The sequence below is a fragment of the Eublepharis macularius genome, chromosome 9, assembly GCF_028583425.1.
Source record: "Eublepharis macularius isolate TG4126 chromosome 9, MPM_Emac_v1.0, whole genome shotgun sequence".
NCBI classification, from domain to species: domain Eukaryota; kingdom Metazoa; phylum Chordata; class Lepidosauria; order Squamata; family Eublepharidae; genus Eublepharis; species Eublepharis macularius.
In genome coordinates, this window is record NC_072798.1 from 40,241,177 (window position 1) to 40,268,606 (window position 27,430).

A 27,430-nucleotide genomic window follows, 5' to 3' on the forward strand; every position below is an offset into this window, starting at 1 on the left:
GTATTGGTTAGAATATGGAGAATAGTGGGCGTGGTTATGTCGTCTTGGGGGCGCGGCTTGGTCGGATAACTATGCGGTAAGAGTTGTGGGAGTCCAAGTTAGGTTTCTCCACAGACTTTTCCCCGAGAGTAAGAAACCTAGCGCTGCCTACTGGTCGTTCGCCGTTGGACTATTGCCGGTTTGGGGGGTGGGGGTTGGCCGTGACTGACAGGTCTTTCCGAGGTTCCGGTGCTGGAATGTTTCGAGACGGAAAAGAAGCGGTCGAGAAACTCTGAGTGGAGGAAGGCGGTTGGGATTTTTTTCTGTTAGGGATCCAGTGAACGGTAAGGGCCGCTTTCATGTGTGGCGGTGAGGCTGCACCAACATACCTGAGGTGTCGCCCTTGTGGTAACTTTGCCAATCTCCAGATGGTGGCTGGAGATCTCTCGGAATACGACTAATCTCCAGGCCCCAGAAATCAACTCCCCTGGAGAAAGTGCCTGCTTTGGAAGGTGGACTCTGGCATTATACACTGCTGAGGTCCCTCCCCTCCTTAAAGCCCGCTGTCTCCAGGCTCAAACCCCCCCCCCCCCAAACCTCCAGGAATTACCCAAACTGGAATTGGCAATCCTACCTCATGAGCCGATATCCTTCCAGGGCAGACCAGATCCATGCTAAGGAAGTTCCTTCTCTTTACTCTCTGGCTGTAGCGACCGGGGCCCGGGCCAGATGTGCTTTCGTTTCTTCATGATTCTGCATGTTTGGTCCTGAGGTGACTGTTTCTCAAGCGCCTCCAGGCACTTGGCAGTGGCGGACTGGTGAATTGGCAGTCGGTCTCAAGATTCAAATAAGATTTGAGTTCAGTAGCACCTTAAAGACGAACAAGATATAAGCTTTTGAGAGTCAAAGCTCTTGTCCCCAGATACTTGTATCTGGCCAAGGGAACTTGACTCTCAAATGCTTATTTCCCGGAAATCTTGTTGGTCTTTAGGGTGCTACTGGACTCAAATCTTGCTCTTCTACTGCAGACCGGCATGGTTACCCACCTAAAACTATCTTAATGGAGAACTTGAATAACAGTTTGGACTGTTCTGTTAAAATAAATGGTCTCCTGCTTAACTCCTTTCCAGGAGAGCAGCTGTATTAACCAAAAACATCAGAATCTTGTGGTGCCTATTTGCTTCATTCATTCATTTACATATCTGTACCTCACTTTTCTTCCCAATAGAGGCATTTTCTTCTCCATTTTCTTCTCTCAACAATAACCCTGTGATATAGGTTATGGTACGAGTGTGCGTCCCAAGACAGAGCTTCCATGGCAGAGTGAGCATTTAAACCTGGGTCTCCTAGATCCTATTCTAGCACTCTAATCATTGTACCATACTGGCTCTGTTGGGTTGTGAACTTTCTGTACAAAAGTCTGCTTCATCAGATGTATTTCATTGTGGGTGAAGCATATAATCATATGTTACAGGGACAGTGCCCAATATGCCAGAGCAAGCACATCCACCTGTTTGCCAAACAACTGCTGAGATCAGCCAACAGGCCCTTGCCTTCTTATTATTATTTGCCAAGTTAGGATGGCAAGGGACAAAGGTGTTCTTGGTAGTGTGAGGCACTTCTTGTGAAGAATCAATCTTGTGAATAGGTAATAAATCCTATTGATCTTAGTAGGGCTTATTTTCAATTAGCAAAATTTAATTACACTATCATGATCCAAATACAAAGATATACACAATTTCATACAATGTTACAATATTACAAAGACTCATTCCATAAATACAGTCACATATTATACATTTCCAAGGTGCTGTAATAGACAGAAGCCAATTCTGTTGCACAATTAAATCCTTTCCTATGCCAATGGCTTGAAAGGAAACAAATCACTATAGTCAAAAGAGGTGTGAATTCCAAATAGCTGCAAATTTCATAGTAGAAAATCTAGATGGCAAATTCCGGAGTACACCATCCGGGTCCCTCCCCGGTTCTCCTGGTTGTTGGCAACGAGCCCGCCAGCTAAAACTGCTCGTTTCGGATTCCCTTCTTCTCAGCCTCCTTTATATACATAACGTCCGAAGTCACAGTCTCCAACTTAATGTGCTCACAGCAAGGCTTTCTCCTTCCAATCAGTGATAATACACCTGCTGCACAACACTGGGCTGCACAACTCAAATATGGGAGAATTTTCACCATGTTTGGAATAGTTGTTATATGAGTTGCTCATGAACTTACTGTTTCAGTTTTTGTTTAACTTGTGATGCAAGATCTCAGCATCCTATATTTTCTTCACAGTGATATGTATAATCTGTGATCTCACATGAAGCTCATCTCACTGTGAAGTTGTGTGGTTCCCCTATTGCTATTACTCCAAGAGTATAAAAAAGTGCACGTGCCATTGTTACATTTGAAGTAGATGAGAATATGTTCTTTAGGTGGTGTAAATCTTGCTTGGCCAAGAAGAGTTATCTGAATTATTAAGCAACTCTTCTCAATTCCAGCTCTGCAGCTACATTGTGGGGATAATAATGCTGACTTTGACCACTGCTCTGAGTGGGCACTAATCTGGCTGGAAGAGTGGTGTGCAAATGGAATTTTATTGCTGTGTTATTATTATTTATGTAGGACATTTCTGAATAAGAGAGAGCCTGATAGTGATTTTTAGTGGCAGGCAAGTGCCTTTTAGCAAGCATAAAATCACTTATTTATAGACAATGAGAAATTATGTTGATGTTGCAAAGATGGCTGCTGGTATGGGAAATTTGACACAGATATAACTTACTTATTTTATTTACTAATCTTCACACTCTTCCTCTGAGATATGACAAGTTTATAATATGTTTTTAGCTGGGTGGACAGTTTCAAAAACTTAAAGGCATTTTCATCTTCAGAAGCAGGGATAGCAGTTTCTACTGATTTTCTTCTGCTCCTTGCTAACCTCCCCTTTGTCTCCTATTCAATTCCTGAGGGTCTGCTGACTCTCTGGGAACAAGTTTTTTTAGACTGCAATGGGAAGGGGAAGCTGCAGTCTCTCCAGGTCTTCTCTGTGAGTGGACTGATACTAGACTCAAAAGAGAGTCTTGGATTTTGAAAACCAAACCCTTCCATCATGAGAGGGGATGCATGGACAATCTCCTTTTAAAATTATAAGGAACCATGAAAGCCTGCCAGTGAAGAGAAAGTCAGGAGAGGGGCTGCTTAAGTGTACATTAAAGACTATGATGATACTTTGGACTAAAGTTTCAACTAACTTGCAAAGCAATATTTGCTAACTGTTCTGTTCTTTGTAGTGAGGTGTGGAACCGATGTCAGACTGGGTATCATACTACAAACGTGAGGAAGGTGAAGAAGAAGAGGATCAAGATGAAGAAGTTGAAACTATTGGTAAGAATCAGTCTTGGGGCTTATGCTGGTACTTTATCATAGGAAAGTGCTGAGTTGAAACTGCAGCAGGCCGGCAACATCAAATTTAGAAACATCTGGCAACCAGTACAGGTAGGGATCTGCACATGAAAAAACTTGTTTGGAATTCAGTAGAATTTGACAACTGGTGTACAGTAGCAGAAATATTATTGGCTACTAACAAAAATACATAAAATATATAGGTAGTACATATTTCAGACACGCAGTTGGCATCTGGGAAAACTTTATTAGTAAAGGCTGCTGCTTCTATGCTCTTTATGTAGGATTGACCATTTGACTGGTCAAAAAAGGTGAGGTCAATTATCTTCAGATTTGGTCAGTTATTCTCAAATGTAGTTCTAGTATTTTTAAAGCATTAACTTTAGTAGAACAATAAATTATCCTTTCATCATCAACAGTTTTGATATATGTGCACATTACAAAAACAAATTAGTTAACTTTGTGAAATGATAAAATTAAAGTTTAATGGTTTATTTGTTATATAAGGTTTCTTATAAGCGCGAATGAGTCATTAAACAGTTCTTTCATTTGGCTTCTATCCTGGAACGGTAGGATCAGCCTAAAGTTGCAATATTTGTAAAAAAATGAAATTAAAACAAATAAAGCAAAGTAACAACAATTATTAAGACACAAACCCCAATTTTTAAAGGTAGTTGTGCCCAGTTAGGCAGCAGGCTAATTCTTCCTGTTTGGAGATCCCTTCAGTTATAGCAGATAACTAGTAGGAGAAGCTTAGATATGTTGATACTTCCTCACTGTTGTAGGTATAGGTGGTGAGCAGCCCTTACTTCTGCCTTTTTTAGAAAATGATGCCATAATGAAATTTAAAAAGTACACTTCAGAATGGTATTCTTGGCTTCATGGTGTATTTGACAATTTTCTAAAGAGAAATGTTTGACAATACTTGACTGCAGTCAATTAATGGATTGTCAGGCCTCTTCATGTGACTGGCAGTCATTTCCTATAATCTGTATCTTGCTGCTACCCTGTCTTTTGTGATAAGAGTTCTGAAATTCAACTCATTTCTTAGAATAAAGCATATACATGGTGTGGGCAAGAGGGTCTTGTTTCATGGGTGGAATTTCTTCTGTCTCTGGAAAACTCTCCGACTGATTCATCCATTATATATTTGATTTCTTCAGCAGTGGTTATTTCTCGTCTCTATATACTGGCATGATCTGTAGTTTAGAGCTGTGCTGTCTACAGTTCTGATATATTGACAAAAACATTTACTAGTCAGCATTAATTTTTAAAAAGTTTGTAATTTTTAGAAATGGTTTTGTAGAAATTTTGCTGGAATGCAAAGGCTCACATACTTGCTTCAACAATAGATTACTGTGCAAAAACACAATGGTGTGTCCCCTCCTTAGGCTGGAGGAATTTCTCCAACTTAAGTGGCTCTTCCATCCACACTATTAATCCTTATTGGAGTGCTGCTACTATTCACTCAGTGTAAGGAACATATTTCAGTATAAGAATTGCATAAGAGCATGATTCACTTATATATTTGGTATTGTCTTCTAAAGGTGAATATAAATATGCAGGTCGAGACACCTTGGTTTTCTTGGTGGATGCCTCGAAAGCCATGTTTGACGCCTATGATAACGATGAATTGACTCCTTTTGACATGACAATCCAGGTAAGACCACTAGTTAGAAATTAATGTTGATTACACTTCATGTAGTTTGAAAGATCCTGGAATGTCTTGTAGGTACATTAATAGAAGTTATTCACCAAAGGCTGATAGAACTGTCGGTCTGTTCTGCTTGAATTCTTCTTATCTCTGCATTATCTGTGTTCTACCTGGGATATATAAAGCATTGCAAGGAGAATAAAACTGCTTCAACTTTCTTTTTTGTGGTTGAAACATTTTGCAGTACATAGTAGAGATGCTGTATGTGATTAGAAAAGAAACAAATCTGCAGGCAGAGAAATAGAATCTGGAAATTATTCTGTCTTCATGCATAGGTGATTTTTAAATGCTTGAAAAAGTTGGAGATTGCATACTTGCTATATGATGCTACAGTAAAATATATTAAGACCTTAATGCTAGTAACTGAAATCACATTATATATTCAGAAATATATAATATAATGCTTAGATGGCATATAATGCTTAGATGGGCATTTTCTTAGGTATCATGCAGCCCAAATCCTATCCTTTTTAAAATTTGAAAATACTGTGCACGCTTACTCAGAAGTAAGGTCTACTGTGTTCAGTAGGGTTTTGTCCAGCTGTGTGGACATGATAGTTCTGGAAATATCAAAAAGATTTCTTTATAAAGGCACCACGGCAGTGGCGTAGCATGAGTTGCCAGCACGCAGGGCAACTCCTAGCAGAAGGTGGCGCCCCTGGCACCACATGTGTGTGTGCAAAGCATGCGCGTGCTCCTGGGACTGTGCAATGACATCACTTTGGGAAGTGATGTCATCATGCAGGTCGTGGCCATCCCCCAGGAGCGCTTCTGTGATTTGGGCCACTTGCCTCACCATCCCTTACCTGGCAGCCCTCTGCCACAGCAGCCTGTGCTGCTGCCGCCAGCTTAGTGAACTTCTTGGCCAGCAGCTGCTGCAGGATGGCCAGCTCGGCGTGCAGCAAGCCGGCCTCCCCGTCGGCGTGGAGGGTGGCATGGGGGGCCTCCTCTGGATGCAGCGCAGGCTCTCCCTGTGCAGCCCCCCTCCCCCTAATAATTATGTCCCACCCTCCGGGAGCGCTTCCGAAATTCAGGCCCGCTTGCCTCCTCTCCCCCTACCTGGCAGCCCTACGGCTCATCCACCCGCACCACTGCTGCCAGCTCGGTGCCCTCCTCAGCCAGCAGCTGCTGCAGGAGGGCCAGCTTGGTGCCCAGCAAGTCAGCCGCCCTGTCAGTGCGGCAGGCGGCCAGGGCGGTGCGGGTGGCCTCCTGCGAACACAGCACAGGCTCCCTTTGGCACGGGGCTCCCTAAAAATTATGCGCCCTGGGCGACTGCCCCTCTCCCCCACCCCATGCTGCGCCACTGCACCACGGTACTTTCTAATACAACCATGTAGATTCTAATATCTGTAAATGTTCTGGGAAATACAGTTCGAAACATTGTTACCCTTTAAAAATAAGAAATGCAGACAACCAAAGTTCTACTTTTTTCAGTAGCCCCTTCAATTCTTTTTTCCTGGCTAATTTGTTTTTTTTTTTTTACTAGTGTATTCAGAATGTGTACACAAACAAAATCATCAGTCACGACAGGGACCTTGTTGGTGTGGTGTTTTATGGCACTGAGCAATGCAAGAATTCAGTGGATTTTAAGCACATCTATGTCCTTCAGGATTTGGACAATCCAGGTAAAGAGAATCTATAAAGCTAATCTGTGGAGAGAGAATGTAGGGAAAATGATGTTTTGTTGACTGACGTGTTACAATTCAGACTTTTCCTCTACTATTTTCCCTCGCAACATGCAGCTTATTCTAGTGGAGCCTAGTAGACTTCTCACTATGCTGGGTATCTTTTTGCCTGGTTAGCTTTCCCTTGATTACACTTGAAACAGAACAAGACTAGATAATGCATTACACACATCATTGCTCTCAGTTTATCTTATAAAGTATTTCTGTAGCATATCGAGTCCTTATCCAAACTCACCTGATTAATTCAGCATTTTTATAATGCCAGGTGAAGAGCCCCGTGGCACAGAGTGGTAAGCTGCAGTACTGCAGCCCAAGCTCTGCTCATGACCTGAGTTCGATCCTGGTGGAAACCGGGTTCAGGTAGCCAGCTCAAGGTTGACTCAGCCTTCCATCCTTCCAAGGTCGGTAAAATGAGTACCCAGTTTCCTGGGGGTAAAGTGTAGATGACTGGGGAAGACAATGCCAAACCACCCTGTAGAAAGTCTGCCAAGAAAACGTTGTGATGCGACGTCCCCCCATGGGGCAGTAATGACTCGGTGCTTGCACAGGGGACTACCTTTACCTTTACCTTTACCTTAACCTTAACCTTTACCTTATAATGTCAAGTCTGTAGTGCTCTAAGCTTGCTTGGCAATTCCAAGATAGAACTCTCTTGTTCACCTGGGTTGATGTCAGCTTAGAGCTCCCATCACACTTTGCTCTGCTTTCTCTTCTCTGCTTTTCTCCAAATTCATGGCCTCTTTATTCATTGCTTATTGGACTCCCAAAGTTGTGGCAACCTGTGAATGGTCACTATCTAGTGCTCTGAATTTGGGTTCTAGATTAAAGCAACTTGAAAGGGCTTGAAAAGCAGTATTTTATCATCGCCATCTGAAGAGAAGCTGTATTGTATGAAGTTGTTTTAATGTTATTTGTATACTGTTTTATCTGTTTTTAACTGTATTTATGTAATTTGAAATGTTGTACTCCGTCCTGAGCCTGCCTGGCAGGGAGGGCGGACTGAAAATCTAATATAATAAATAATAATAATAAAGATATAGAACTTGTTTATTTCTTAACTTTTGCTTGGTTATTTATTTTACCCTCATCATCAATCTTATACTTGTATACTAATCCTCCCTAAATGTACATCTACCATATCTCTTTACATGATGTTAATGTGAGGACTGGGCCGAGCACTGACTATTAGTTACATAAAATATCTCATAATTAGATAAGAGTTGTACCATGGCATGATTATCTTAGTGGAATGCAGCTCACTTCATTCTTATCACAGGAATTGGCATGAGTTATTTTAATCAAAATATTCCATGTAGGACCCCCCCCTCCCCAATTAGCCATATATTATTGATCTGGAGTTTTCCTTGCTAAGCTTTGGATTGCCTTTTGTTTTATCCTTATTCCACAACTTGCCTGTCTTTCCCAAAATGCCTGACAATTCACTTAGATTGTCCAGCCTGTCTTTGTTAGCTTGAAAGCTACAAAATGTATTTTATTATGCACAAGACCTAGTATGTGGCTGAGACTTAATAAAATTTGACAGTTGCAGCCTGTGAGAAAGCAAACCTTCCCTTTGCTGTGTTTCCATATTTAGGTTTTTTAAAGATACATCTCTGGTTGTGCTTCTCATGGGGCTATCTGGGGTCACTTAGTGTGTATTGCAATTCATTCTGCGGTGAAGTAGTTGTGAACTAGCAGCTTACCATATGCTTTGTGTACCCTCTCCAACCCGTTTATGTAATTTGTATTGTGGCACATTAAACATGTGAGGACTCACATGGGGTCTGTGTCCAATTTCTGGATCAGATCAGTTTGCATTTTATTTTGCTGATAGAATCATGTGAATTGGCCCTTAAAACAAAGGTAGCATTGATGTGATGGGCCTCAGCCCTTTTATACTGGTATTTCCCACTCTGTTATTCCTCCCTGTTCTTGCATTTTTGTCACCTTCAGCCCCTTCAACAGAAGAACTTTGAACTGTTGTCTTTTAAAAGCTTATGCAGACATTGGCAGCAAGAGTACAAGAACTTCACCAGTCCATTCCAGTGAACTAATATTAAAGGTTTAAGAAACTGGTATTAGACTGAAGGTTGAGCATGGTGGAGTTAAAATAGACACTGAAGTTGTTGTACAGAATAGAAAGAGTAGAGCTTTGTGTGTGTGTGTGTGTGATAAGATAACTTATTGTGGCATGATGTTTTGTAACTAATAGCTCAGGAAAAGTTTATATCACTCAGTCTTTTATACTTTTGCCATTCTGTATTAATAAAGCCATGCAATTTGAAAATAATTACAAACTTTGCTCAGTATTTAAATACTTCCTCCTCTACAGCTACAAATGTCTCCCAAAATCAGTTGAACTTAATGATTTTATTCACCTCTAACATGCCCAAGCTATTTATTTAAACTTGTAGTTTTGAGGTTTTCAAGATTGTCCCATATTTATTTATTTACAGTATTTATATTCCATTTTCCTCACTGAGACTCAAGGCGGATTGCACAGTGTAAATCAACATACAATCAACACAATGGGACATCTAGTACATAATGCAATAGGGTTTGGATTGTAGAAATCTGAGCAGAGCTGAAACAAGGCATTAGCATTAAGTTGATGCATTAAGCAACACAAAAACTACATAGTAGGATCAGCGGCGGACAGTATGTACTCAATAGTATATAGTCCAGATTCCTGCATTACCAAAGCATCTTTCTGAATCGTTTTGTTATAGTACAACCCTTTTACCTATGTAAACCCCTCTTGAATAATTCAGTTTTGCATAGTTCAAAAAGCCAGGAGAGTGGGTGCCTTCCTGGCCTCATCATACAGGCCATTCCATAAAGTGGGGGCCACAACAGAGAATGCACACATATGTGCTGTTGTTGATTTTGCTGTTGCAGGATGTCATCTGCAAAAGGCCTTAATCATATGAGCAAAGCTGTCATGGCAGCTCATAGGGAGAAAGGCAGCCCCACAGATATGAGCCCATCATGGCTTTGTATGTGATAGCCAGTACCTTACATTGATCTCGTAACTGATAGGTTGCCAATGGAGCAAGCCAGTAAGTGTTTAAGTAGCAAGTAAGAAAAAAAATGTAGTTATTGATGGGTCCAAATCACTGATACTCCAAAAGGGAAGCTTTTAATGAGAGGACTCAAAATGGCATAAACTGCTGAACGATGTGTAAAAGTTGACTAGCATGTCTTGGTATAAAAGAGCCATCATTCTGTTTGGTTGTGATACGGGTGAACTATAATCATCCACTTTTGTTTTTTGTTGTCTACCATCAGGTGCAAAACGAGTGTTAGAACTAGGCAAATACAAAGGAGAGCAGGGAAGAGCACTCTTCCGCAAGTCGTTTGGCCATAGCTCTGACTATTCATTGGGTGAAGCACTCTGGGTTTGCTCCAATCTCTTCAGTGATGTCCGTCTCAAGATGAGCCATAAGAGGATCATGTTGTTCACTAATGATGACAATCCTCATGGTCACGACAGCATTAAAGCCAAGTTTGCTAGGACTAAAGCTGTGGATCTCCGAGAGACAGGTCAGTACTTCATATTCAAAATGATGCTTTTTTTCAACCAGTGATGCAGTATTTACTCAGTTCCTTCTTTAGAAAACTGGCTTGTGATTGATAAGAGTAATAGGACTAATCTTAGAGTTTGTCTAGATTACTCAGTTTTGGATATCAGAAATGTTCCAGTTCTTCTGTTTCATGCAGTACAGAAATATGGAATGCTTCTGATCATTATAGCCAGCAAGAACAAAAGCAGGTAGTGGAATCTGATTGGCTGACTCTTCTTAGTGAGGGTGTGATTCTCTTAGAGTCCTGGAATAATTTCTGTGCACCTCATTTTGCACTGCATTACCAAAATGAGCGTGAGCATTTGCAATCTGAACATGCTGCAGTTTCCAGCACTTATTTTCTCTCTTCCTCTGTGCTTCTTGAAATGATGCAGATGGAGGAAGGAAAGGAATTCCCTCCAGTATGCTACTTTCTTGCTTTTCTTAGCTGGGACAGAGGGAGAAAGGAATGCAGGAAGAATTCTGCTTTGTGCCTCCATTACTGTCTCTGGGTCTAAATACATGTTATACTGTTTCTGGGTTTGCTGAGGGTCCTAACTAACCAGGTGTGTTAAGAGCCCTCAGTTATTTTAAAAGCTCAATTCTCAGGCATATGGGGACCCAGTATGGAGAAGAGCCATGGTGTGTGTGAGGGTTTAAGCTTCACTTCCCCATGACATTTTCTGTACCTGAAATGTTCATGGGAAGCTAGTATTTGTCCTGTTGGGGAAACCCATGTGTGAAACATCATCCACATATAAGTTTCGCTAAGGGGGCAAACAATGGCTCCCTAGAGTTGTTTCAGGTCTGGAAAATTACATGGAGAAGAGGGCTAAAGTACGCTTTCCATGTGTACTGTGGTCCGAAAGGGGCCCCCATATGCCTGAGAATGGTTTCAGAAATTGCTGGGAGGTCTGAACATGGAACACTCAGCACACATCTGACATGACTTGGGGTGGTCTTGGAAATGGTGTAATGTGTGGCCAGGCCCTGTGTCCTGTCTTGTCCTGCCGGAAAAGAGCCAGCAGAGACAGGGCAGGTTACTGTACAATTCTGCATAATCTTATTCCATTATCTGAGAACAATAACAGTTACAGAGTGAAACCAAAACTTGCCCTGCATCTAGCCCTCAGATTGTTAATTAAGGCTTCTCAGCAATCAATCAAAGTATGTTTATTACAAATGGTCACTTTATCACTGAAGCATGTTTTAGCATTCCCTATGAAGAGGTTCTCAGTGGAGTAATCTAATTTGAACTACTGGAATCTCTTGCAAAACTTTGGTTCTAAACGTTGGTAACCAAAATTGCTTCCAATATTCTAACTGCCCAGATATTTCCCTTCTCTCTCCTGATTTGGAAATATTCCCAAGTCCTCCTAGGGCAGTGATGGCGAACCTTTTTGAGCCTGAGTGCCCAAACTGCAACACAAAACCAACTTATTTATTTCAAAGTGCCAACACTGCAATTAAACCTGAATACTGAGGTTTTAGTTAAGAAAAAACAACTCATACAGTTGTCTGAACTAATTAACATCTCTCTTTCTCTCTCTCTCACTCGCTCACGAGCCACGAATGAAAATAAAGCAAGTGAAATCAAAGCAGCTTGCCCTCCTTTACACCAGCAGCCCAGCTTGCAAGCACTCTCTCTCTCTCTCTCTCTCTCTCTCTCTCTCACTCACTCACTCACTCACTCACTCAATCAGGAGCCACGAATGAAAATAAAGCAAGTGAAATCAAAGCAGTTTGCCCTTCTTTACATCAGCAGCCCAGCTGGCTGGCTGGCTGGCTGGCTGGCTGGCTGGCAGGCAGGCAGGCAGGCAGGCAGGCAGGCAGGCACGCACTCACTCACTCACTCACTCACTCACTCACTCACTCACTCACTCACTCACTCACTCACTCAGGAGTCATGAATGAAAGTAAAGCAAGTTAAATCAAAGCAGTTTGCCCTTCTTTACATCAGCAGCCCGGCTTGCAAGCACTTACTCACTTTCTCTCTCTCTCTCTCAAGCCGGCCCGGCTCTGTCTTGTTCCAATCCACATGGGTTTGTGCAACTGTGGCTTACTCACTGTTGTATTTTAAGGGGGCATTCGATTTTGCTGTGTACTGGCTATCGTTACAACTGCTCGAGTTTACTAATTATGCTCCTTGGTAAAATACCTTTGCCTTCATTCTGTCTGGATTCTCAGTAGTTCCTTCCAGAGGTTTATGTTACTCTTAGCAGATTCTTTTTACTGTTTGTATGAGTCACTTACTTGAGTTGGGAAAACCTAAACCTATAGTTTCTCTAGCATATGAGGGAGAGGTGGTGGATGGGAGTGTGCACACACACACACCAAATTGGCTGATCCAGAGCCAGGTGTCAGGGATATGAAAAATCCCAGTTAGAGAATTCCAAATTTATCTGGCCATTATTTCCTATGGATAAAAATATCGGGGTGGGGGGCATTTTTCAAGCAAACCCCATGAAATTTGTAGAGAACCTACTCATTCTCGTCCACTAAATACCTCCCAAGTTTCAGGAAGATTGGATCCCAGAGACCAATTCTGTGGGCAGCTGAACAAGGTGCCCTCAGCCACTCTCCGTTGTTTCCTATGGAAGAAACATTTCCAAGTCTTTCCAGGCAAAGAGAAACCTTAAGCAAAGGCAACCCCCTGTCAAAAGTCAGTCGCAAATGTAAGTCCCATTCCCAATGCAAGATGAACCAAAAAAGGCCAACAGAACTGAACTATGGCAAGGGAATCTATGGCAAACCAGAGAATCTCAATATCGAATCAAAGGATCCTTCCAATCTGAAGCAAGAGGAGGGGAAGGTTTGATGCTGACCGGAGCCATGAAGTTAAAAAGGCAGCTGGTGGTAGCCTGAAGGGCTCTTTGGAGCTTGTTTGAGGGTGGAGGGGTGGGATAGGAATCCATCAATTCTGCCTACTGCCCCCTGCACTGCTCTCCTGCTGTTGTATGAAGCTTGCCTCCACTTTGCGCAGCTTCTTGCTGTCTGTCTGTCTGAATGCACCAGGCACTAGCAGCCTGCTTTTTCTCTATGAGGGCCATGCAGCCAAATCTGGCCCATCACAATTTGACTCCCCAGATCCAATCTGGGATTCACCAGTATGATCCAACATAGCTGGATTATGCTGGATTGGCATAAATCTGGCTATTTTGTTGGTTCACATGAATCCTGGATTGCATACCACTAATGGTGGAAAGAAAGTAGACACATGCTCAGGCCATTCTGGTGTATATTTGGGCTGAAAATGGGTCCCATTCACATAAATATATCTAGGATATAGGTGTCTTTTTGACCACGTACGGTAATACTGCCTTTCCTGGGGCAGGAGGCAGTCTATACAAGGATTTGCTGAGAATTAGTGAGTGACTTGGGATATCCATGTTTAAGTCATGACTAAAACTTCTCATGTCATGGAAACATCCCTCTGGTTAAGAATTACCACAGAGAAAGTGACTTCAAAGCATGTGTTCTCTCTGATTCATTGCCAAAAATAATTGGATGGGTTTTGTACAAACATTATTTTTCTTTGAAGAAGGAAAAGAACAAATATGGACTAGTTGTCTTCCATCTCCTCAGGATCTTTGTTCTTATTCTTTAACTATTTAGGATCTTCTGCACAATGAATACCTGTAAAACGTTTATCTGAATATACTTAGGAAATATGTTTACTTCCCCCCAATTCTACTTTAACTCCAGGTATTTACCTTGATTTAATGCACCTGAAGAAACCTGGGGGCTTTGATATTGCCTTGTTCTACAGAGATATCATTAATACAGCAGAAGATGAGGAGTTAGGAGTCCAGTTTGATGAATCCAGCAAGTTAGAAGACCTCATGAAGAAAGTACGAGCAAAGGAGACCAGAAAGCGAGCTTTGGCCAGGTGAGTATCAAGAGAAATCTTAACTTCTCCTGATCACCTTTTGAGGGAAAAGGGACTGGAAATCTGTAGGCAGCCTTCTCAATTGAACCGTTTATTAGTGAGTAACAGCCTGATAAATATTAAAATGGTATGTAATAATAAACTATGGACAGTTTATGCTGTTTTGAGAATTTTTTATGTGCTTCATTTTTAAAAGTGGAAATTGAAATATAACATGATTTAAAATCTATGTTTGAATAAATATTTGTTGATTCCTCACAGGATGAACTTCTACTTGGGAAAAGATATGGCTCTCACTGTTGGCATTTACAACCTAGTTCAGAAGGCTTTCAAACAGCCTCCAATAAAACTTTACAGGGAAACTAATGAGCCAGTGAAAACAAAAACCCGAACCTTTAATCGAGAGACAGGTGGTTTGCTTCTCCCTAGTGATACCAAGAGGGCTCAGGTAATGGATCTCAAGATTTTCTTTAATCGCCCCTCCTCCCCCAGCATTCCCATGTCAGAGAGCTTGCAAGGCTATCTGGGGAAGACTTTTAGGTAGAAATCATAGTGTGGGTCATGATTGACAACCTGGTTTATGTCTGTCTTAGCAACCCTTCCATTCACTATGTCCTGTGGTGTTCCTTAAGACTCATTTGAATACAACTTATAACAAAGATTATTTAGGTGGCAATTTGTCTTCTATTAACAGTGTCTGAGTTGGGTTGACTGGGATTGATACACAGATTAGAACAGGGGTTCCCAACTTTGTTGAGCCTGTGGGCACTTCTGGATTTTGCAAACAGGCAGTGGGCCCCACCACAAAATGGCCACTGTGAAATGACTGCCTTTGGGCCAGTCACAGAATGTTGGGAGGTTCCAAACTAAGCATCTACTTATGATGGAGTAGCTATTTCTAAACATAACATAAAGGTGATACCTTCTGGGATCTTCTGAAGCCCTTCCTGTTCCAGGAGTGGAATGCCAGGAGTGGCGTTTTAATTTGAGGAAGAAATGCTTTGGGGAAGAAGAAAGTAGGTATCATAGTGCCCACGGAGCTCCACCTTGGAGATCTCTGGATTAGATTAAGAATTTCAAACTAGGTCATATTGTGTTAAACATCAGAGGTTCTTTTTAAGTATAACTCTCTGTTTTGTTCAATCTAAGCTTTCTTCTGTCAGTCACAAATTGGGTTCTCTTAATACAGCCACTCTGCGTTTTTTTGTTTGTTTTAATGTGTAAGTGGCATACTAATTTATGTTTTCACCAAGAAACAAAATGTTGGATATATATTCTATATCAGATGGTAGACATTAGGTGTGTGCGCTTTGGGTTTCCAGTTCAGAAAAAAACCCGAATCGGGCCCAATTCGTAAAGCTTCGGTATTTCCGAATCAGGGCAAGTATGATGGCCTCAATTTGGAAATACCGAATCAAAACTTTCCGAAGTGATTCAGGTCACTTCGGGGCCTTTTTAAAGGGCTCCCTCTTACCACCACCCCACTTACCTGGGACATTCTGGCGGCAGCGGCATGGGCAGCACAGGTGATGGAGGTGCCTGCGGTGGCCTTCCCTGCCACCCTGCTGGCAGCAGAGGAGGCGCCGGCTGCGGCCTTCCCCACCACCCAGCTGGCTGCTGTGGCGGTGGAGGTGCCTGCTTCGGCCTTCCGCGCTGCCCTGGTGGCCGCTGTGGTGGCAGAGGCACCTGCTCTGGCCTTCCCCGCCACCCAGCTGGCCGCTGTGGAGGCGGAGGAAGCGACGCAGGTGGCAGAGGAGCTGGCTCTTGCCTTCAGGAAAGGTAAATGGGGTTCAGGTTGGGGGAAGGGGGGCTCAGGGGTGTGTGGGAGGCCTCACTTCGGTATGCTCCGAATCATTACGAAGCATACTGAAGTGATTCTTTTAACCCAAATCCAAAGTGGCTTGCCGCTTCGGGTTTGGGTTATTCCGAATCTTTTTCCCGCTTTGGGTAAACCAAATATTTCCCCGGTGCCCCCCCCCTGTAGACTTTAAAGGAAGTTTGGAAAGTGTTCAAAAATATGGATTAATTGATGTGCTTTTGCTGTGTGGCTAGTTTATTTTTATTGTGATTATAATTATTTCTATATGTGGTTGGAAACCACTTTGAGCCAGGTAGAGTAGGTGTGTGTCAAGACCAGATACCCTTGGGTCCCATCCCTAGGTGCTGATCACAGCCACTTCATGACCTCTAGAAACTTACCAGAGTTCTGTTCTCTTTTGTTGGAGGCTTTTCAGCCTCTAGGTCCATTCCCAGGGAGTGCCTATGAGCAATTCTTGACAGTGCCTATGAGCAATTCTTGATTTATCTGCCTCTTGACACAGGCAGATAAAATATAATTAGATTTATTAAGTACAAGTACAGAGAGTGTTTGCAAAGCAGGAATCACTCTTTGAATCAGGCAATAGACAAGCAGAAAACAAATAACACTTTCTGTTGTTATGTGCCAGATGATATTGCAAGCATCACTATGGTTCTACTAGCCTTCTAATTCTGAACTTGAGACTGTGGATACCATGGTTCTTTTTGCAGTTACATTTCTTCCCCCCTCCCACCCCGGCTGCCTTTTTAGACCTATGGGAACCGTCAGATAGTGTTGGAAAAAGAGGAGACAGAAGAAGCAAAAAGATTTGATTCGCCGGGCTTATTTCTGATTGGCTTCAAGCCCTTGGTAATGCTGAAACGACATCACCACATCAAGCCTGCCCAGTTCATCTATCCTGAGGAGTCCTTGATCAGTGGTAAATTTATGTAGAAAGGATTGTTTGCCTTGTTTTATAAGCATGAAATATTTTCTAGGGGCTAGAATAGGATTTCAAATATAAAAATGGGGACAATAATATTCCTGGATGAGATGGATTTTTGCTAGTCCTTCTGGATCACTTGAGATGAATATGAGATGTGGGCATTGCTTGGCAGTGGTTCTGTTTGGCATTAGAGGGTATCACTAGTGGCTGCTGCTCTGCTTTGGGACAAGATTCTCTCTTTACAGTTCTTTTAAGATTTATCAATGAGCAGTTTGATCAAATGATCAATGGTCAGTGTGCAGTACATCAACATGCTTACGACACCAAGCTCTGTTTTACCTAAATAGAGATAAAGACCTGTGTCCAACCACAAAGTTCTTCCAACAGAATAACATATCCATTTACAGCAGAGGGCAATGGTGATGGGGGGTGGATCTGGTGACCCTGGAATCAAATAGGGGGGCTTATTGGCTCCAGCAGAAGGGTGACCAGGAAAGTCCACAGATGGTCAGATACACACAAATTGCTGAATGAAGGTCAAAACTTTGAATCTTAATCCATGTGACAGTGGGATTATGCTGACCAATTTAGGGCTGAAGGATGTTACGTATCCCAGATAGGGTCACACAACTGCTCATGGACAAAGTTCATAGGCTGGGAATCTGATACTGTTGGATTCTTAGTTGGCAGCAGTGATAAGCTATATTTTCCCATCTGAGACAAGTGAATTGGCTGAGATTGTTTCTTTTTGACAAAGACTTCCTCTTAGACATTCAGATTGTTTACTGTAACATGCTGTATATGAGGCTTCCTTTGAAAATTCATTGGAAGCAACAGTTTGTGCAAAGTGCTGCTGCTTGCTCTGTCAAAATGCCAGTACTGACATATAAAGCTTTGACAGATCTGAGGCCTGTATATCAGGCATGTATCTTCTCCTTTATTACTTCCCTGCTCCTGCTATTTACAGATACGAAGAGATATGCAGCCATGTTTCTCAGTGATGGTTCCCACATTGTAGAATACCTTGCCAGCGGGAGCAGAGTTGGCCCCCATCTCTGCTGGCTTAAAATGCGACTCTTCAGGACTGGGGTTTTTTATGGCATCTAATGGTTGGCACTTTTTCTATTTTGAACTTCTGGCTGTGTTTTGGGCTGGTTGTGTCTTGTTTTGAATGATGCGGGATTTGTTGATACAAGCGTTTTAAAAAAACCCACTTGTTTTACTCTGCCATGATAATTGCAAATAATCCTGCGCATATTTTTAAATATATAAAAAGTATCTACCTTACAGGACGATTGTAAGGATTATTGAGATAATATACATAAAGCATTTTGAATACTTGAAAGCATTATATAAATGCTAACTACTGCCACTATCTAGAGTTCTAGGACCATTCTAGAGTTCTAGGACCATTATTTTCAATGGGGAATGTATACGAGGGTCTAGGGCAGCTGTTTATAATTTGCACAGAACATAGTCCTCCCTCTAATCTAAAGCCTCCCTTAAGTTTCAAGCGGACTGAACAAAGAGGGATGATTTTACTGACCCCTGAAGTAAGTCTCTGTTTGCACAGCTGCACGAAGTTCTCTCTAATTCCTAAAATGGCTGTCAAGCAGCAGCCAGCAGGAGAGCGCGAGCCAGGGATTCGTTTTCGTTTTCTCAGCCATGCCGGACGCTCCTCTCGGCTGGTCCGGGAGGAAACGACCGGGCACCCTGACCGGGCGGCTGATCCGCGAGGATTAGCCCCCAGGACTCCCAGGGAGGGAGCCAGGGTCCGGGACGCGGCGGGAAGAACTCCCCGAAATCAATGCGGGGGGGGGGAATTGCCCGTTTGTCCCTATGGAGGCCAGCAGATGTGCGCGGCGCCTCGAGTGCCGCCGGGCAACGAGAAACGGCAAGTAAAAGAAACAGGCGGAAGCCTGTAAACAAGCGAATCCCTTCTGTTTTACAAGCGTCTGTGAAGGAGAGGTTGATCTGAAGAAGACTCGCTCTTCCCCTTCGTTGAGTTCCAGAATTTTGTTGGCGCCCCCCCCCCCCCCAAAATGGCAGCAAAGAAGCAAAGTCCCGCTCTCGGTAAGTCAATCTCGGCTACTTTGAAGGGGGAGTCGCTCGAAGAGTTGGTGTGCAGGGCGGTGGTGGAAGCCATAAAACCCTTTGTTGACAAGCTGAACGAAACTGATCAAAGGGTGGGCTTAATTGAAAGCGAGGTGAAAACCATTAAGGCAGCAGCGGGGGGGGCAGAAAAGTCTGCTCTGGAAAGTGCGTCACTTGTGAAGGCTACAAAAAAGGAGCTGAAGTTGGTGGAGAACCAGCTGATCGGGCTACAGGTGGAACGAACGCAGACAATTTTGCGTCTCCAAAACGTGAAAGAGGAGGAAAATGAGGATCTGTGGGATTTGGTCTCGGAACTACTGGCGACACCCGCGAGGACGACTAAAGAAGAGGTTAAAAGCGCCATTTTGGAGGTCCGTCGGGCTTCTTCAAAATATGCAACAAAGCGACAGTTGCCTCGTGAGATCATTATTGACTTTTCATCTAAAAAGATTCGGGACACCATCCTATATAACTCATACAATGCGGATTTGGACTTTATGGGTTTGAAAGTCAAGATTTTGAAGGACGTTCCATTTCTAGTCCGGAAACGGCGTTTTAAATATAAAAAGTTTGCAGCTCTTCTGAGGGAACAGGGAATAAAGTACAAATGGTTATTCCCGGAAGGAATATGGTTCAGATATAAAGATCAGGCCTATAAGATATTATCAGAAGATCAACTAAAGGATTTTGAGAATAAAAACCCAGAACTCTGCTGCACCAAGAACGAAGAAAAGGAGGAGCCGGAGGGGGGGGGAGGAGGAGGAGAGCATCGCAACAGCAGTTGCACAGAGAGAACTACGTCCGGGACCTAGAAGGGGGAGGAAAGTTTAATCAGAATTTGAAATGTTTATTCTCTGTATGATTAACCACTCCATCATTATTCTATGGAGCTATTTTTGTATTATGACAGTATGAAGGGAAACATTGAAGTGTAGTGTTTAGTTTTTGTAGTTCATTCCCCCCCCCTTTTTCTTTTTCCACCCCCCTTTGTCCTTTCCCTCTCCCCTTTCCTTGTGATAGTCTGGTGTAGTGTTTTGTAGTTCTGAAAATAAAAAAATTTATATAAAAAAAAAAAAAAAAAGGAGAGCGCGAGCCAGTCACCAGCATTTTTTAAAAAAGCACTGTTGGCTTTCATTTCATGTTCCTACTTTCTTACAGTGACTGATAATAAATTATTTTTACCTCTCCACCTAAAACTATATTTGCCATCCTTCCTTGTAGTTTTCTTCCTGGTCAAAAGTAAGGAAGATTTTTATTGCAGACCTCCCCCCACCCATCCCGTTGGTCTGCCATTATTTCCTATGGGGGGCGGGGGCTTGAGTTACTGTTTTTCAACCAAATGTCACCAAAATTGCAGTGGTGCTCCTGCCTGCCCTTTTAGAAACCCCAAGTTCCAAGCAGATTGGACAAAGGTTTGAATTCCACGGGCACCTGAACAAGGTCCCCCTCCACTATTATTAATTGCACATCCATTGTTCTCTATGGGGACTTTATTCCAGGGGGAGGCTGGAGTAATTGTTTTTCAGCCATATGTCACCAAAATTGCAGTCCAACTTCGGCCTCTCCATGAAAGAATGTCCAATTTTCAAGCAAATTGGACAAAGGGTTTGAATGGCAGCTCTCTGCAGCTTGGAATTGGCTGGGAGCGCTCTGTGCTTCTTCCTTGCAAGGGTCTGATTGGGAGAAACTTCATTGTCCAGGAAATCAGTAGAATTAAAAAAAAATTCAAGCTGCAGGGCTGGTAAGCATCAGAACTTTGTTATTCTCAAGCATGTTGGAGTTAGATGCAGAGGAGTTAGCCGTGTTAGTCTGTGGTAGCAAAATCAAAAAGAGTCCAGTAGCACCTTTAAGGCTAACCAATTTTATTGTAGCATAAGCTTTCGAGAATCAAACATCTCCAAGAGATGTTTACATTTACTAGCAAAGGAATGTTTTGGTTGCACCCTCCCTTTCCCCCCCTAACTGCATCTTCTCTCTCCTCCTCTCCTCCCCCCTCCTCTTCTATATTTGACCAGTTTCTGTACCATGCATCTGATGAAGAGAACTTGATTCTCGAAAGCTTATGCTACAATAAAATTGGTTAGTCTTAAAGGTGCTACTGGACTCTTTTTCATGTTGGAGTTGTTACTCTTCTGGAAAAACGAAACAGCGATTTTATGTGTATAATTTCAGCTCTGGAATTCAGCTATGCACACCCCTAATAACAGGCATGGATTTTTTCTTACAGGAAGCACTACATTATTTAATGCTTTGCTAACAAAATGTCTAGAGAAAGAAGTGATGGCTGTATGCAGGTACATTCCCCGTCGCAATACTCCTCCCAGGTTTATAGCCCTGGTCCCTCAAGAAGAAGTACTGGATGAGCAGAATGTGCAGACAGCACCCCCAGGTCAGTGAAATTGTCGACTTTTCTGGTGTGCAACTGGCTTGAGGTTGCTGTATCTGTCTGATGCTTTTCTGCTAATTTAGAAGAGTGGAGGCTAATATCTTTACACAATATGGAGAAAGTGCATAGAGAGATTTTTTTCTCCCTCTTTCATCATATTACAACCATTTTTTGGTATCACATTCAATTTTCAGTGCCTAGCATAGACTAATTTCATCTGTGACTAATAAATTAAGAGCATTGTACCTTTCATATTTACATAATAATGCACAGGATTATTATTTCAAGTATCTTGGTTTAATAATGATATAGGTCTGTTTCAGCACAACTGTGTAAACAAGTCATGGACACATTAAACCCAATTTGAACAAAATTTTAAAAATGGTATACGGAGCTGGTAAGACCATGGGCATAGACACTACAGCACAGCAATGTAAGAGTTTATTAAATCCTTCACATTAGATTTTAGATTTTAAAAAAACCCTTCTAGTTTAAGAGATTTCAGATTCATAATGATACTCATGCTCCAAAAAATAGACATTAATTGTGAGGACTGCTGCCTGCTGTGCCACATGGGCCATACAAATGTTGTAAAGCCTGATGTTTTTGCTCACTTACAACTTGCATTCCATGCAGCATTGCTTTCTCAAGCTTTTTTAGCCTCATTGTGTTCACCTGCAAGCTGGAGGCACAGCACTGAACAGTGAATCAGTGCTGTTGCGGACCCAGTGTTAAAGGGTGGAGAGGTGGGACAAGACAACAGAAAACCCCAGCCACCAGGTTGGAGTTAAAGAAGGCCACAACTTTATTGGTTCACAGCTTATGGAACCTTGGCACAGCATAGGGTACAGATCCCAGCATCAATTGACCTGCCTGTCAGCTGATGATCTCCCCCTCGGGGAGCGATGACAGGCAGGTCAGTTGATACTATGTGGGCGCATACTTCTGTGTGGATCCCCTGCCACCTGGGAGTGAGGATGTCCCAACAGCCCCCAAACTAGGCATGCACCTGTCATTCCTCATTCCCAAGATATCCCTTAAGAGGATCCCCAGAATGGAGAAACTGGACACGCAGGCTGTTTTCCCCCAAAAGGATCTGTGCCCAGTGCCAAAACTGCCCTACCTCAAGTTGTGACAAGGAAAGAAATTAAGAGTCAAAACTCCATGCAATGTGCCTAAAATCCCAGCTTCAAATAAAGGGAACGCTGGGAAGCAGGCTGGCTTCTCCCTAAATCCTCTGACAGCAGACTTGAGGGAAAACACTGCCAACCACATCTGCTGCCTGACCTGTGAGTTCTGATTGGCTGACCAGGGTTCAAATTGCAGGGGGTGCATACTGCCCTCCTGAAGGACCATTGGGAGCTGCTGGGCTCTGAAAATGGCAGCTGCCATGTGTTATGCCTCCCCTCTCCCCCCCATGTTGTAAGTCAGCCTCAGTCTGTGCTCAGTGAAGATTCATCAGGTGAAGAACTGCCTGCAGTTAGCCCCCAAACTGACCCAGTTGCAGCTGTCCTTGAGTCAGATGAAGAGCAACAAGAGATTAGATTACTGGCTGATCAGAAAGCAGTACCTACAGCTGTAATAGAATCAACGTCAGGGAACTCTGAAGCAGTCAGCAAGGCTGCAGAAGCCCCTCCCAGTCCACCTGCATCTTTGACACCCTTGCAACCCTGATGCTGTCGTGTAGAGATACAAGAACATAGGAGAAGTGCATGACTCATGAGCTGTCACCAACTACTGAGATGAATGAGTAGTTTCAGGATGCCTGCCAAGTAATTAGCTGGGAGTTTGAACTCATCAGGACTCGGGAATAAAAATGCCTGGATGAAGCAGCAATTTGTGGATGAAACAAGTACACTTTACGGCTTCTCCACTGTCCTTGCTGTTACTCAATCTCTGGAACTCTAACCCTTGGGCTGACTTTTGGCTTCTCTGGAACCCTCATTTTAAGTGAGGCATTATCAGCCTTAGTTGTTACTGTAGACTTATTTGCTCTTTTTGTTTATCTTATTTATGTTATTTATAGTCCCCTTTCTCAATTAGACTCAAGGAGGATTACAGAGTGTGAGGTCAGTATAGTCAATTTCAAAGGCATTTCAATAAACCATGCAATAAGATATATAAATGCGAATTTGCAATGACATAACATCAGCAGAAATCCAATACAGAGTTGAAGAAATGCTGAAACAGAGTGTAAGCATTTCTAAGACTGACATATTAAACAACATAGAACTAGCTAGTAGGATCATACTTAAAGAAATAGATAGTACATGGTCGCACATACTTAAAGCTACAGATAGCACACAGTAGCGAAGCATTTCTTTGAGACCGCCTCCTTACAGTACAATCCCTCCTATCTGAGTAAGAAAGCCCTATTAAAGAATTCAGTTTTGCATCATTTGTGGAAAGTGGGGGCTTTCCTGACCTTTTCAAGTAGGCCGTTCTGTAAAATGGGTGCAACCACAGAGAAATCATGTACAAGCAGCTGTTGGTTTTGCTCATGAATTTTGAAGTTGTCTATCCTCTGAATAAACTGCATCTCTGAAATGCTTAATCTTATAATTATAAAACTTTCATGAATCGTCCAGTTATTTTCCTAGATCTGTTTGTCCATATTATCTTCTTGAAATGGCATTTATTATTTTGAGTACTGAGTATTTGGATCCTTTTCCATTTGTGGTTTTAAGTGTTATCTTTTGCTGTTACTAATTTTTTTCTTCCTCTCTCAGGTTTTCATCTTATTTTCCTACCTTATGCAGATGACAAACGGAAAATTGACTTTACTGAGAAAGTCTCAGCTAATCAAGAACAGGTAGACAAAATGAAGGAAATTATCCAGAAACTTCGATTCAAGTACAGGTGACTAGAGGCCACATGAATAGAGAATGAATGGCATGTACTGGGCTAACAGTTCTTAGATAGCTCTCTTGGGGTTCCAGAGACACCCACATTGAACATTTTATTAGTTACTGTATAGTACAACTGTAATATGTAGTACTTAATGCTGTTCTGAGCAACTATTCTAAGGTATAACGCTGGCTACTAAACCTAGAAATTAAGTTTAGATTGACCTTAAAAGCCTGCAGTGTCTTATGAATTTAATTTTTAATGCAGGCAAAGCATCCCTATATTCCAAATTTAAGTTCTTTTGTTCAACCGTCATTGTGATCGTGTCATAAAATTCTTTACTTACTCAGCTAGTCCTAACACCCATTACAATACAGCATCTCTTATGTCTGAAAATTAAACCAAAGTGTCTCTGTGCATAAAGAACAAATTGTATTAATAGTAAAATTAAGTATCGATGGGATGAATTATATTCTAACTCTCTATAGTGAACAGGATTGCTTTCAAATGGACAAAATTCTGGCAAAGAAAGCATACAACCTGAATAAATACATTGGGGAGTCAGAATAGTTGCAGCTTTCAAGTGTAATGGCTGCTGAGGTTTCTTTTTAAATATTACTTTATGTTTGAAGAGGCCTTCCAGGTTTTCATTAAAGAAAGAGATTCAATAAGGGACACAAATTGAATAGCGTAGCTGCCATTGCAAAGACCATCAAAATTGATGACATGCTGTTTGCCAGGACTACTAACAAGGCTAGGACTACTAACTTTTACAGAGCTATTTGCCATGCTCGCATATAGCAAACCACAGAACAGTAGTTTGGGGATTCCTGCTCTTTCTGATGCATTTAAACTACCCTTTTTCAGATTTAACTATACATAAAAAACAAACAAACCCGTGTCTGAGCAAATAGCATTCCTAGTATTTCTTCAAAGGTAAGAGCCATAATGCAAAGGAGTGGAGATTTACATATCTTGTAAATTCATATAGTTAATAGAACCAGAGCTGACATCTCAGGCAGTTTAGGATGAAGACAATCTAGTATTTTTAGTGAAATGCTGTAGATGTTTTAGAAAAGCCACTTGAGGATGTTCATGTTAGGACTGCATGGGTACCATCTCTTTTCTTTGATGTTCATGTTCTTGGTGTTTACTCCCTGGGGTGTCTATAGGAGCGACAGCTTTGAGAACCCAGTTCTCCAACAGCACTATATGAACTTGGAGGCCTTGGCCCTAGACCTGCTGGAACCTGAAAAGGCTGAGGATCTGACAGGTAAAACTAATTCAGGGTAGTAAAGATGTCTGGCATTTGCTTTTTAGTCATTAATGTTTAGAAACAGAATTATTGGCTATTAGGTTTCTTAAAATTATTAAAAATTGTCTCTTGGAAGAGGAGCAAATAAATGGTAGAGGTCAATCTGAACTTGTCACATTTGAACTGCAGATAGACCGCTCTAGAACAGTAAATAGGACTTTCACTTGCTGACCTGAAAGTTGAAATTCAGTCTAGATTAGCATTTTCTGAATGGCTAGTATTGCATTCAGATCTTATTTTAAAAAGTACCCAAATGTTTATTTTTTTAGTCCCAAAGATAGACTAGCCACCAGGACTTCCTCCCCTGAGGTTTTAGAAGCAATGGTAGCTTCTTTAGCCATGTTCCTCAAGCATTCTGGCATATAATCTGTCAACTCTGGTTGTTAGCAAAGTAGTGCTACTACTCCTACTTTCCTATACTTATATAGACAGTCATGAATTGTTAGTGGTGGCTGAGCTTCCCCCCACCTCAACCAGTTTTGCTTCTGTTGAGCAGTAATTGTAATTAAAATATGTTAATAATATAGATTTTGCAGTAGAAGCAATTTTTCTTTTGTATTCAAAACTTTGTCATGCTGTTGAACTTCTTATACGAAGTATTTTTGCATAACCTTTCCTTTATAGAACTATTGCTCCACTATATTTAAATCTAATTTAGCAAATCTCTCATCTAAGCTTTGATGTTTTTTTAAATATTCCAGTGCCTAAGACTGAGGCAATAGACTACAGGATAGGTAACCTTGTGGAGGAATTCAAGCAGCTGGTGTATCCACCTGGTTATGATCCTGAAGGGAAAGCTACAAAGCGCAAACAAGGTGAGATTGCATAGGAGCACAAAAATCTGTAGACTGGGGATGTATACTTATATATCTATTCATGTACTAAATGAGGTAATTGTTTTCTGACTTGTTAGTCTTTTGAGGAAGTTTGCTGTTAAATACCTACCTATTATTTTCTGCATTTCACTCCAAAATGTGTTTGGATTATCCTGGCTGTGGATGCCATCTGTCTTCTGAATCATAATGGATCAAAAAACCAAATGAAACCCAATGTGCTAGGCTATTCATTAGTTAGAGCCTATATATAAATAGTGCATGGACTGCAAGATATTTTTAACTTCGCTATACAGAATATATACAGGACATTGATTATATTGAGTCTCAATGAGAAAGGCAAACTATAGATAATGTAAATAAATTTTGCAAAGGAACATATTTCTGAATTGTTGGATAAATTGTTTGTTGTCTGTATTTTACAATCTTGTTCCAACAGGCGGTGGCTCAGAACAACTAGAAAAGAAAACCAAGATAGAAATCTCTGAAGAGGAGTTAAAAAATCATGTTCAAAAAGGCACTTTGGGAAAGCTCACAGTATCACTTCTGAAGGATGTCTGCAAGATTTATGGGCTGAAGGGAGGTGGGAAGAAGCAAGAACTTTTAGATGCAGTGACTGAACATTTTACTAACCACTAACAACTAAGCCCTATATTCAACGGTTTAGTTTCTTCACCCAGTCCCAAATATGATGTAGAATACCTTGAGGAGGAATACAATTGAAAGTCCAATTGTTATTTTGGGTTCATTTGGTAGAAAAATGCCAGTTATAGCTCTTGTCTTAAAATTACCATTTATATGCTTTTTGGTGTCTGAATAAATTGCTATGTTTTGAACTGCTGTCCGGTTAATTCCTGATGTTGCAATATTGTACTTCAAACAAGATAATGTATAGCGTGGATAAACCCAAATAGACTATGTATGGGAGTGGGGTATAAAACTTTTGGGTCTTTGATCTTTCATTTAAGTGTAATTGTCACTA

The 27,430-nt window shown here is 41.8% G+C and overlaps 1 protein-coding gene across 1 annotated transcript; it reads left to right on the forward strand.

Annotated features, from left to right (window-relative positions):
• Positions 1-115: 115 nt before the first annotated feature.
• Positions 116-27,284, forward strand: XRCC6 (X-ray repair cross complementing 6). Its single transcript, XM_054988247.1, has 13 exons — positions 116-323; positions 3,267-3,360; positions 4,926-5,038; positions 6,579-6,717; positions 10,066-10,320; positions 14,046-14,229; positions 14,491-14,677; positions 16,799-16,967; positions 21,295-21,456; positions 24,183-24,312; positions 25,473-25,573; positions 26,317-26,430; positions 26,888-27,284. Exons 2-13 carry the CDS (start codon positions 3,282-3,284, stop codon positions 27,085-27,087), a joined length of 1,833 nt encoding a protein of 610 aa, XP_054844222.1. The 5' UTR covers positions 116-323; positions 3,267-3,281; the 3' UTR covers positions 27,088-27,284.
• Positions 27,285-27,430: the final 146 nt, after the last annotated feature.